The sequence below is a fragment of the Chlamydotis macqueenii genome, chromosome 10 (genome assembly GCF_036417535.1).
Source record: "Chlamydotis macqueenii isolate bChlMac1 chromosome 10, bChlMac1.mat, whole genome shotgun sequence".
Classification (NCBI taxonomy): domain Eukaryota; kingdom Metazoa; phylum Chordata; class Aves; order Otidiformes; family Otididae; genus Chlamydotis; species Chlamydotis macqueenii.
Window position 1 is genome coordinate 15,795,039 of NC_141565.1, and position 12,113 is coordinate 15,807,151.

General features: G+C 49.4%; 1 protein-coding gene across 3 annotated transcripts in view; it reads right to left on the reverse strand.

Moving 5' to 3' along the window:
* Positions 1–12,113, reverse strand: part of PRICKLE2 (prickle planar cell polarity protein 2) — a 105,041-nt gene that overhangs the window by 20,961 nt on the left and 71,967 nt on the right. For all 3 annotated transcript variants that reach the window (XM_086755504.1, XM_086755507.1, XM_086755505.1), the window contains one exon: positions 10,276–10,459. In XM_086755504.1, coding sequence (XP_086611630.1) covers positions 10,276–10,459 — 184 coding nt within the window. The remainder of the gene's footprint in view (positions 1–10,275; positions 10,460–12,113) is intronic.

The following is a 12,113-nucleotide window of genomic DNA, read 5'->3' on the forward strand; positions in this document are numbered from 1 at the left end:
CGGTTCTTGCAATCGCTTTTCTCAATTTATGGTTCCTCCCCAAACCGATCCTAACACCCACCTTTCCCCATCATCAGGTTTTGCGGAAAGGGAGATTTTTAGCAGATTTCCACCCGTAATTCTGCAGTGCTGATGACAAGGGAACTGCTTGGGTCACAAAGCTGAGGAACGTGCTGAGCATATGCCACTGCAAAACTCTAAATTTGTTTTGCCAAAGCACAGCAGAAACAGACCCACCAGCTACGGAAACTGTCAAGGAAAGAAAGGCTGCGAAGTATTTTGTTATGTTAAAAAGAAAACAAACTATGTACATTAGAATACTTACTTTGCATTTATAGAGCATCCTTCATCCAGGGACATCAAAGCACATTAAAAACACTTAAATTCTTATGACACGCTACACGAGGTAGCAAATATACGCACTGGGAAAGACTATTTGCAGCACAACGATGTTAAACCAGCTCCCTGAGTTCACGCAGGCAGTCCACAGCAGAGCTTGCAGCTGAAAATCTCCCGGCGATGCCCTGGCTGCCATACCTTCTACCGGGCTGCCAGGCTACCGCGCTGCCACGCCGTGCCTTCCCGGCCGGCACAGACGCCTGCCGACTTCTCTCAGCCAAATTCCCCACGTGCGGATGGCTGCTCGCTTTCCCCTACGCTCAGGTTGGTTGGTTTGTGTTTTTATTTCTTGCAATGAAGTTTTTTTTTTGCCTGCTGAGTCCTTAAGGCTGGTGGAGACTAGAAATTACTTTTTTTTTTTTTTTTTTTGAAGAGTCGCCAAATTCCATCAGGTTGCTCCAGTCCCTAAAGCAACAAGCTGTAAGACGCTCAACGCTGGGCAAAAAGCAGGGATGTGAGATTTTCCTTTGGCAGCCTGGGTGCTGCCTTCCCGGAGCCCAACACGGCGGGAGGTACGTGCCCAGCTCCGCTCCTGCTTCCGCTGGGAAGTTTTCCATTTAGTCCCAGCAGGTCCGCAGGAACTCACTCCCATCGCACCAGCAACATAGCTCGGCAGGGATGGGCAATTTGGTTTGAAAAGCAAACCAAAATAAACATAACAGGCTCCAACCTGTGTTCTGTTGCCTAAAACAACCCGAGAGGGTTTGCTTTGGAACTGCAGCAGCCAAGGGGACCTTCTGCAGGGGTGCTCATGGAGGGGATGGAGTGGAGGCAGCTGCCAGTCCTTGCCCAGCGCCTGCGGGACATCTTGTGTGGAGAAAACCCTTTCCTTACGCCTGTCAATGGCTTCCTCTGCTGCTGCCTTTACACCCAACATCCGTCCTGGGGACAAACCTGAACCGGGAGGATGCGCAGATCCTTTCACCTGAAGCATCACTCCTATCCCGAGAGGTCCAGCCAGAGTGCAGATGCAGAGCAGAAGGACACCCCTTGTCCGTGCTGATCTTAACCCGGACTTGTGCAAATACGCTCTCTCATCCATCACCCATTCCCCACGGACCCAAGCCTGGGAGGGACAGGGTCACAGGCCTTCAGCATCCCCTGCCTCCGCGCTCAGCTGGCTGCTGACAGCATTTCCAACCTCTGCAAGTGATTAGTTGGCGGCTGGGCTGGCACAGCCCAGTTGGGATGCTCAAGAATAAGAGGAAAAAAAAAAAAAGAAGGAAGGGGGGGATTCTCAATCTAGCTTTTCAGGGAAAAGGCCTGCAGAAAATGTTAACTCACTGGAAAACTAAAACTGCTCAGTCTGCACTTTGCTTTTGTACAAAAGGTCACTGTTTTCCATGAAAATAACTCCTCCTCTGTCCAGCTCCGGTTCGGAGCAGGCACAAGCCTTTGTAGCTGGTGAGCCTTGCAGGGCCACTGCGGCCAAAGGGCCTGATCCAGGCCCACCAAGCACCAGCAGACAGCTACTCGCTGACCTTATGGGCTCTGCAACATGAGCTGCATCCAGATAAGGGAAACAGTGTGGGGCAGTGACCCAGGATGGATAACATTTCCCTTTTAAATCCTGCGGTATCTTTAACTGTTTTATTATTAAATACTTCTGCTGTACCACATCCCGCTATTTCTCCTCGCAACAGATCTACTCTGGCCATGATTATCCTAATAAGCATCATTAACACACAGGAGCCACGCGTGGGGCCGGGCTCGGTTTCATCCTCAGTTTCCCCACTTGCCCCTCTTCACTGTGACCTCTGCTCACATCTGGATAGGAGAAACCCCAGAGGAATCTGGAAAACATCAGACTGAGTTAAAGTGAGCCTTCAGACAACATCACAAGGTCCTAATGCCACGGGGATGGGCTGGCCAGCGCGCTGGAAGCCAGGCCGGCTGTGGGTGCTGGGTGCCGCGGCCGGGCAAGTCCCGTCCTGCCCCAGGGAGGTCTCCCCGGCACTTAGACGGGCTCTGTGCCGCAAGAACCCGGCGCAGCGGATATCCATCTTCCCAGGGTGTTATTCTCACCTTCAAAAGGAAAACGTCCAAACACCAAACTGATACACATTTTGGAAATGATCAGCTGCTTGGAGCTAAAAGGGGAGGGCATGGGGAGAAGATAGAAATTAAAAAAGAAAGCAGGAGAAAGGAAAGAACATAATGTAAAACAAGGGTAGGAAAAAAGCCTTTAAAGTGGAGCCAACTTCATTCAAAGGCACTGAGGAGAGTAATTACATTAGTTTACAAATGCCTTTGTGTTCTGCAGTCTTCCAGGTTTGGGGTGTGTTTTCACTTTAACTTTGACAGTTTACAAACCTCCCGTCCCTGCTAAATAAAGGCAGGGCTGCAACTTCTCCTGGCAGTCCCAGGGGCGAGCAAAGACAAAACCCACGCCAGAAAGCGAAGTCTTACACCTTCTCCTAGAAGGAAAAGTTTGCAAACAATCTGTGAATTTAAGCTGTGGGTGAAGGATCTCTTTGATCAATGAATTAAAGGAGGCGGAGGGGAAATATCATGTTTCTTACGCCATGAATTGCTGTTGGGAAGCAGCCTTTGGCTGTACTCGCCCCAAGTACAACACCCCTACGGACAGCACCCACCAGACTGGGCTGTTTGGGATGACTGTACCGCTGGGATGGACTACAAAGGAGCACGCAGTGGCTCAGCTGATGGGTGCCGACTTGCTCAGCCCTACAGCTCCGGCACATCCCGCTGGGCAGTCCCGCCTGGCTTGCACGAAACCAAAACAAACTGCAAAACTGGCTGCAAGGCTTTTGCAAAGAGCCCTGCGAGGGCAGCACCAGCTGGCCTGTGCGCAGCAGAGTGCCTGGGCATGGATGTCCTCGAAAAGGGGACCTTGGTGGGTCAGCCACCACTCAGGCACAGCACGGTAAATCATCACACGCACGGGGATCTGTTCAAAACTCAGACATGTCGACGTTCTCTGACATCCCCTCGTGCCCAGGAGAGCATCTTTTCTCTGCCAAGGGTCCCACAGCCCCAGCAGTCCACCCCGTGCCACCCGGCGATTTCGGCACGGGGAGCTGCCTGTGCAATGACCTGCGGAGCAGTGGCGGCCGGGCTGTGTGTGTGGCCACACGCTCGCGGCCCCACGCTGAGGCTCACTGTGTGTGAGCTCCCACGAGCTTTGGCTGCAGTGGGAGGAAGGCGGCCAGCGGCTTCGACAAGCCCGTGCTGGCCCGGGCGAGCAGGGCTGCTCCCGTGGCTCACTCGCTCCTCCCCAGCACTGGCTTTTAACCACACGTCAGGCATTAAATGATCTTTTACGCCAAGCGCTTAAAATCGACAGAGAAACTAATCCAGTGTCTTTGGTGTTTCTCTCACTCCTGCTGGCCTCCCTTGGAAAAGCAAAGGGGAAAAGAAATCCAGAGAGGCCACAGGCAAGCAACCCTCTCGACGTGCCTGCAAAACGTTGCCAGAGCTTATGCACGTAGACTCACAGATGACAGCACGTGTGAAAGTGGAAAACGGGTTCAGTGTGCTTGGGCCCAAGCCTGGCACGTCTTCCTTTTCCATGGCCAACAGGATACAAAGCTCTTATTTATTTCTTGAGGCAAAACAATCCTTGCAGCAAGGCCAGATGCTCTGAAACAGAGAGGAGAGTGGGAACTGCTGGCCGGGTCTGCGGAGCGTGGGGATGTGGCCAGGCATGCAGCCAGGGTCCCCCCGAGACCCCGCAGCCCTGCCTGGGAGAAGACAGTTGTCACCCCTGTTCACCTCCACGAACGCGCCTGTGTGCCGGCACGCGGCGGTGGGAGGCGGATGCGATCCCCGGCGCCGGGCGGTTCGGCGTCCCGCAATGCTGGGTTTGCTCTCGGAAACCCGTTTCTGAGTCGCAGGGACAAAGGCAGGGAACAAAGTAAAAATAATTTTCCTAAGTGCTATTTATTCTGGCACGCTCTGCGGCTCTCCGTGCGCTTCTCTCCCAGGGCTAACGGCAGCCGAGTCGCTTGAGTGCTGCTGCTCGCCAGTTGAGAACGACATCCATTCCTGCCAAGCCTTTGGAGCAGTTCTGGGGCTGTAAGAGATCCCGCGGAAACATTGCTTCCTGCTGGCATCAAAGAGGAACATTTGAATGAAGGCCATACATCCACAAGTTTTAGACTTGTGAAAGCGCAGGACATGATTTTTCTTTTTTTAAGCAGAAATCGAATTTGGATAAAAAGGAGCAGAAACAGCGCTTTCAAAAGCATCTGAGAGTGGTCTTTGTGCTGCGAGGTGCTGACTGGCAGAGCTCAGTCCCCTGGAGCACCAACAATTATAACGATCATCTGCTGCACTGATCATGGCTAATAATTCCCCTGGGTCTGCCGCTTAAAATACTCTTGTATTTATAGGGCACGGGGCAGCATACCAGAATAATGCTGCAACAAGGAAAAGCTGTAATTGTGCACTGGAATAAAGCTCTAGGACAAGTTTATCATGTGGAGTCTGGGATTTCTCTGTTTTCTTTTCCACTCCCTCCTTTTCCCTTGCCTCTCATCTCTGCTGCCCACCACACGGCCACTTCAGATTTAAGAACTAAGCGAACGTGGTTTTGTTTCCATGGCCCACCAAAAGCAGCTGATTCCCTCCCCAGTAATGAGACTGTTCAAGGATTAAGTAATTTTAACAGCTTCCATCGGCTCACCACGATTAGGCAAACACCCCAGGATACAGAAATGGAGCAAAAGCCCAGATGCGTGGTTTTGCCTTGTTGATTTTTTTTTTTTTTTTTTTTCTTTTTGCAGCACGAGATACACTCACACCTCTTCCATCCGCTCTGCGCTGGGGCAGAAGGAATAGCTCCAGGACCTCCTAACCCACCCCAGCCACCCCCGAGTCGCAGCCATCGCACACGGAAAAAGCATTTCATGTGGGTGACTGCTGCTCCATCCGGCTGGCAAGCATTCGGCACGGTCCGATGCCTGGAGGCTGGATTTAGACAGCTCCAGCCTTGAAATAAGAACCGCTAACCGCCAGGCTATTTAGATACTGCAAGAGTTCACTGGGGAGGTGATGGACTTACCGCTACCTCAAAGTGAAACAGGAGAGCCTTTAAAAATGTGCCGAAATGCAGCTTTTGGGTAAAATACCACAGCGTGCACATGTGCAAGTGGGTAGAGCTAGAGGTGGCCGTAGCTTCTGCTACATGAGGTACAGCTCCTCTTCCGCACCCTTGGCTCCCCGTCCGGCATGCTCTGCTCTCAGGATCATGATCCACCAAGGAAAGTAGAGCTCTTCATGGGGCTTTTGTTCTTCCTCTACCTGGCCAAAAATTAGCTTATCTGCTCCCCATGACTATGTAGGCTTGGGGCACAGGGTTGCTTTGGTCTATCTTGTTCCTTCCTTGCTGCATGCAAGAATTCAGTCTCCTGAGGAGTGAAACAGTTTGCTGAACTTACAGGGCTCAGGAAAGGACGAGAAGGTAAAACGCACTTGATTGTGACACATAGGCAGAAGTGAGGCACACGTCCCCCAGAGACAACTGGCCCAGATAACGTACTTTCTACCACACTGAGGTGGTAAAAGTGGATATCTTTAGGCCAGGTGTAAATGCACGTTCAGTGGAGGTTCATCTCTGCTCTGCTTTCCTCACTTTGTAACCTGAACAGCAACTGATGAAGCCTGGAGGTTTTATAACTCAAGCCCTTGTTACAGGTCTTGCAAAAGATCCAGAGCAGGAATCAACACGTACGTTAGCCCCTGAACAAATTCCCTATGACAGCTACGAGTTTCACACCACACTACAAAGCTCTCCAGGTCCAAGCTTTAACGACCACCTTAGAGGAAAACGGTCCCCTGAACCTTTATGTTACCAAGTTTAGCTCAGATGAAATTTTCCTAACTTTTTAAGGGACTCGACCTGACCAACCATGCTGACAGCAAGAGGGAATTAAGTTCTTATGACACATACAAGGATGTTGGCATGTTGGCTCCCGGAGCCATGCTGAAAGCCGCATCGCAGCTGAAGTAGAGCCCCATCTTTTGTTTAATTGGAAATCTGAGCCCATAACCAGCTGCTCCTTTTATTGAGACACAATAAAGATAGAAATCCTCAAAAATCCCTTGTATTCAGAAATTCAAGCTGGCATGTTTGGATCTAACCCCTTTGGATTTCTCCAAACCACAAGCCCAAGGAACTCAAGGCTATGCATTCACATGTATTTACACATCTTGCCTAAAATGTGAAAAACACATCATAAAAGTACTTATTTTTAAGCATCTGCCCTCAAAGTTATGTCAGTGCTAGGAGGATGAGCTGTCAGACTGCCAGCCCCTGCAGACAAACTGGCTCCCAAATTTGCCTTCCCTCATCTTCGCAGCCAGGCCCAGTCTGGGATTTTGCCTTGCTGAGGACACGTTTCTGTCGGTGTCGGCCCATTTCAAGACTTTCACACTTATTTCTTTATCCGACCATTGAGTGGCAGGCAGGAGAAAAGAGTATTTCTCAAAGCCTACGTCCTGAGCTTCTGCCTCGCCTCCTGCACAGCCACCTCTCCCATTCCCATCTGCATTTGAGTCTTCCAGAAGAGAAGTCCCTCTTCTGCCATAAGACAACTTTTCATCGAGGTCCAATCCAAGCGGGATTAGAGCCCACAGGAGCCTCTTGGCCATCCTGTGTAGCCAACTGCTATTACAAGAAGCCACATTTTCTAATCACCTTGTAATTTATGGAGCTCACCTTGGGTTTTACCCATCACTCTCCCTGTTGGCACATTGCCGCTGAGCCTTATGCTTCTGATGGTTTGAAACCTCTTCCAATTTCCTGCCTGAATGCATTCGGAGCCAGTTTATATCTATGTTCTTGTGCCAAAGTTGGAGCTTGAATAACTGCTCTTCCTCCTTTAATGCAGAGGGAGTGATCATAACCCTTCGATCTGCTAGGCTGAACAAACCAAGCTCTTCTGGGCTCCTCAGCCAAATAACATTTCCAGTCTCCTTCCAGTTTATACCCCTCTTTCTTGAGTGGAGATGTCAAATTTTAGCCAGTTTTTCAGAGGAATTTTTACCATACCTTACACAGTGGTATTATAACTTTTTTTTGTATTACTATCTTCATCTCTGTGTTATAAACATATTTAGAAATATATAATATTTATGGCTGTTGCATAAAGCACTTTGTAGCCCTGCACACTGATGAGCCATCATACAAGGGCTAACTTTCAGCTCCATTTTTCAGTGCAATGTCTGGATCATTATCCGTAAACACTGGATCAATTCTTTTTTCTGTGCATTAAGTAACCAACACGATTTTCACGTTGTTGCCACGTACCACAGACCATCTGATGCCTGAATTAGCGTCCAGGAATACAGTGAGACCTTGTAGGTTTGGGTCAATTCCCCTTTAGATTATACTTAATATTTTAAGCTATGGATTGAAGGGACTCTCCAAATTCTGAAATGACCTATGGAAACTGCCAAAAAACGATGTCATGTTTGTTGGCCAGCTTCTCCCCTCGAAATCCTGTAAATTGCTGCGTTGAGTGAGACGTGAACGCTGTCTCCCAAGAATAGTGAGGTAGGAAGGCTGTCGTCCAAGTACAATAAGAAAACTGCATTAGTCTTTCAGGGGACCACTTACTTCCCCAGCTCATACGCTGCGTAGAGATTTTAATAAAGTCGAATATTGCAGAAAAAGTTGTTTCATTTCATCTGGTTCACGTCAAAGAACTACGACAGTGAAACAGCGGAAGGCAGGGAAAAATTCGCTGCCTGCAAATCTAGATTTTCAGCCCAGCCTGACGGCAGCGTCCTCAGGCAGAGCAGAGCCCACCAGCTGCTCCGCGGCAGACGCCAGCCTTCCAGAGGCTCCACATCACGTACGCACACCTGACTCATCGACCAGAAAGCCACATGTCTGTCTGCAGCCTCGCACGGCTCCAGCGAGTTGCTGCGGAGCTACCTCCTACCCCCGTGGGAGGCAAACGGCACCCTCCTGCACCCCGGGGCACCTCCCAGCCCTGCGACACCCTGGGCACGAGGTAACTCTCAGGGAAATTCGGGGTGCTGCTCTTCACCTGGGGACAACCCCCCAGCCCTGCATCCTGGCTCTTTCACAGCCCAGAGAAGTCACCCCTTGCTTTTGTCTCCTTAGTGGCTCATCTGACGTGTGAAAGGTCCCAAAAAGGGCCGGCGGATCAGCTATGCTGGAAAGATTTCAGTGCCTGTCTTAGACTCTGCTTACGGCTGCTCTTCATCACCATGGTGATAACAGACAGGTCTGAAGTGGCAAATCTGCTAAAATACCCAGCAACGCAGACAGAGGAGCGTAATTAGAAAGCGGGTGTTCGTATCGAGGAGCACTGTGACCTCTGCAAGAAACAGATGCTGGAAGAACCTAAAAATACACTAACCTGAGTAATGCATGACATGTCATTACCCACTGCTAGAGCTAATGGATTTTTTCCTGAGTATCCCAAACTCCCTGACATCACGCTATTTCTTAAAAAGCACCTGAGGGATCAAAGAAGCATCCAGGTCTTCTGGAATACGTCACCACCATGCTGGAAGTGGGATTCAATTGCTGTCCATGCCATGCTGTACTCATCAGAGATGATTTCTACCTCATCAAGTGCCACCTGTCACTAAATATCTGTATTTCCACTCAAAGCTACAGGGACATGGGCCAGCTTGAGCCCCAGAAGCCACCAAGACACCTGGAGAGAAGGTGACACTGAGAGCAGGTGGCACTGGATTGGGTAGGGTCTTCTAACGGGACTCCCAAAACCCTACTGGTTTGTGTCCCCACAGCACACAGGACCAGCACAGCTACTTCAGGACCATCTGCATCTCTCCCTACACCATGTCTCCTACTTCCTGGGAGGAACAAAGGGAGCCTCTGACATAAGCAAGGTGACAGAAAACAAGGCTGCTGCCTGATTTGCATGGTTGGATAGCACCAAATGAAACATGTGGTGCTGCAAGCACTGAGCAAGGCTTATAAGACAAGAAGAAAAAAAAAAACAAACCACCAAACAACTGGATTTTCTCTAATCAGACAGATAATATTTACAGCCTACGGTTAGTGCCAAAATATTTCAGGAAATGCCTAAGCCCTTCTAAAGAAGCTCAGAAAAAACACAATATTTAAGGACAGCAACTACAACAGTAAGAATGAAAGCTTTCCAGCTTCTCCCAGCCTCCTCACACAGTTCAAAACGATTGCCATAGCAGTTATCAAGGCTAAGTTTGTTTTCCAATCCCCTCTGCAAATGAGGTTCTGAGTTGAACACGTAAAAGATCAACATAAAAACCAAGCGAATCATGTAACCCGCAAGGAGCAGGAATCAACGTGCGCTGTGCGCAGACAGCATGCTGAGGTCTAATCCATTCCATTCAATTCCGGTACCGACAGGCTTGAACTTCATTTGAGCAATTCTTTCCAGTAAAGCACAAACATCACGCTTGAACTCAACCTCAAAGACTGGCCTGTTTTTTTAGAGTCATCTACCAGCTTTGACTGTCTGCCCTGCACTTACCGCAGAGCAGAGTTGTCCAGGGGGCAGAACACGAGTACCGAGTCCCCTGGGCACGCCGGAACCCACCACTTTTTTTTTTTTTACCATGAAACAGTAGTATGTATGTTGGTATCTCTTCCCTTGCACAACCACAACAAACTCCACCCTGGAAGGATTTTGTTTCCTCCCTCTCAATTACCAATTGCATCTACAGATGCAGAAAACCCCAAGTCTTGTAAGGATCGCACCTCTGTTTTGTTTCATGAGTGCATTCAGACCAGAGCTGTCTCTGAAAGCCTCCACAGTGCACCCAGAAACAGAGGTGCTCACACCCCTAGAAGAAAAATCAGGGCAACTATTTCCAAAAAAAGCATATTAAATCAATTCATTTCTGGTAACTCGGTGGTGTCACCGTTACCTGCTCGGGCTTCAGGCCGGGCGGGACCCAGGCGTACTCTTCCAAGGCACAGCCGGAGTCGTCGTCAGAAGTTGAATTCCTCTGGAAGTCAAACATGAGCTTCGTGACGGTCTTCTCCATCTCCAGAGGCATAACTGTTACGATGTGCTCTTCCTGGGAGCACTTACAGTGAAGGCAAATCTTCCTGCAAGGGGAGGAGAGAGGAAAAAGAGGGGATGCCCCGATGAGTTGCACTTTACATACAAAAGCAAAGCGATTCCTGCCACTTGCTTGCCTGTAGATATTAAACTCAATTCTTTTATATGCTCAGAAATTTCCTAACGCAGGATTTATCTCCCTCACAAGGAGGAAATAAAAGTCTGTATTTGCTGTAACAACACTTGGCAATCAAGCTGAGCCAGACTGTCCAATGTTTGGGGCTGTGTAATTGCTTGTCCCGTTACTGCACCGTGAGCGGGGGGCACAGGGAAGGGTCACGGGCCCGCCTGGTGCGGATCGGCGTGCCAGCCGGTAATTGCAGAGCAGTTCCCAAGTGTGGGGCAGCCGAGCACTTGGCTAACACGGAAAATGGTGGATTGACTGGGAAGCTGTGAATGACAAGTCCCTTTAGCATGCAGATAGCATAGATTTGCTTATTAAAGTAGCATAAAAATTGATTATAGTCTGAACATATAAAGCTAAATTAAATTACGGGAGGCTACAAAAAAAAAAAACACAGGCACATGACAACGGCATCTTAACCACCCGGCTCGACGGCACGTGCCACGGTGCAGCTGCACATCGGCTCGCACGCCACCCGAGAGCTGGACAGGGCTGTGGGGGAAGCACAGTAAGAAACGAAAAAAGAGCCCAAAGGTTGCAATTTAACAGCCACTAGCTTAATTCACTGCAAATATCACTTCTTTGCATTTCTTTTATGGGTCATTCCTGCAGCTGGTGGTCCATGGGAGATTTTCTTCATGGACCTGAGCAGGTATCTGCAGGGCTGCTGGGACATCAAACCCCTTCACCGGGGTAAGAGCAAAGGACTAACCTGGCTGAAAACATCCTCCAGCCCCTCCCAAAGAGGTTAACGGGAACGGTGATAAATTGGCTTCTATTTCTGAAAACGCCATGCTCTTCCACAATATGGGTCAATGGTATCTATTTTAAAGTAAGCATGCAGGATTCTGAATTAATTTGAGCTAATGAAACGCCACTGACACCTGAGGAACATGGCTTCACTTGGGTAGCAGAAGGGAGACATCTCAGAAATAAGAAGGTACCACACAAAAAGCAAGGAAAACGGTACTGTTGCCATTGCAGGTTTCTCTGCTATAAGGCGAAGCAAAGAAATTCAGAGGGCGGCAACAGTTAAACATCGGGGGCTTTAATTTTCAAACACCTTTCCTCCTTTTTCACCACTGTGCACAAGCCAGCTAAGCATACCAGCGCCCGGATCCAGATTCAAGTCTAAATTTCCACTTGGCCATTACAGCACAAAAAATGCACTCTAGCAAAAGTCAAGAGGCTCCGCTAAGTCAAGCCAGGGAGATTTGCCAGATTTTCCCATTTCCTGCCTTTCATCAGCTCTAAACCACACAGCGACCCCCACGCACCCCCGGCGTCTGGTTTGCGTCCAGTCGGAGAGTCTCAGCATCGCCTCCGGCTGTTACCTTAAAAAATAATCAAGGCACCGTTTCATGTGAATACTTTAATTAATCAGCTACCGGGGAAGTGCGTTCTGCCTCAGCAAAGCCGCTGCTCTCTTTGCTGTTTCCATCTCAATTCAGCTCAATATGCAACAAGATGCTAAGAATCATTAATAGCTCCAGAGCCCCGGATTCGGCATTGGAGAC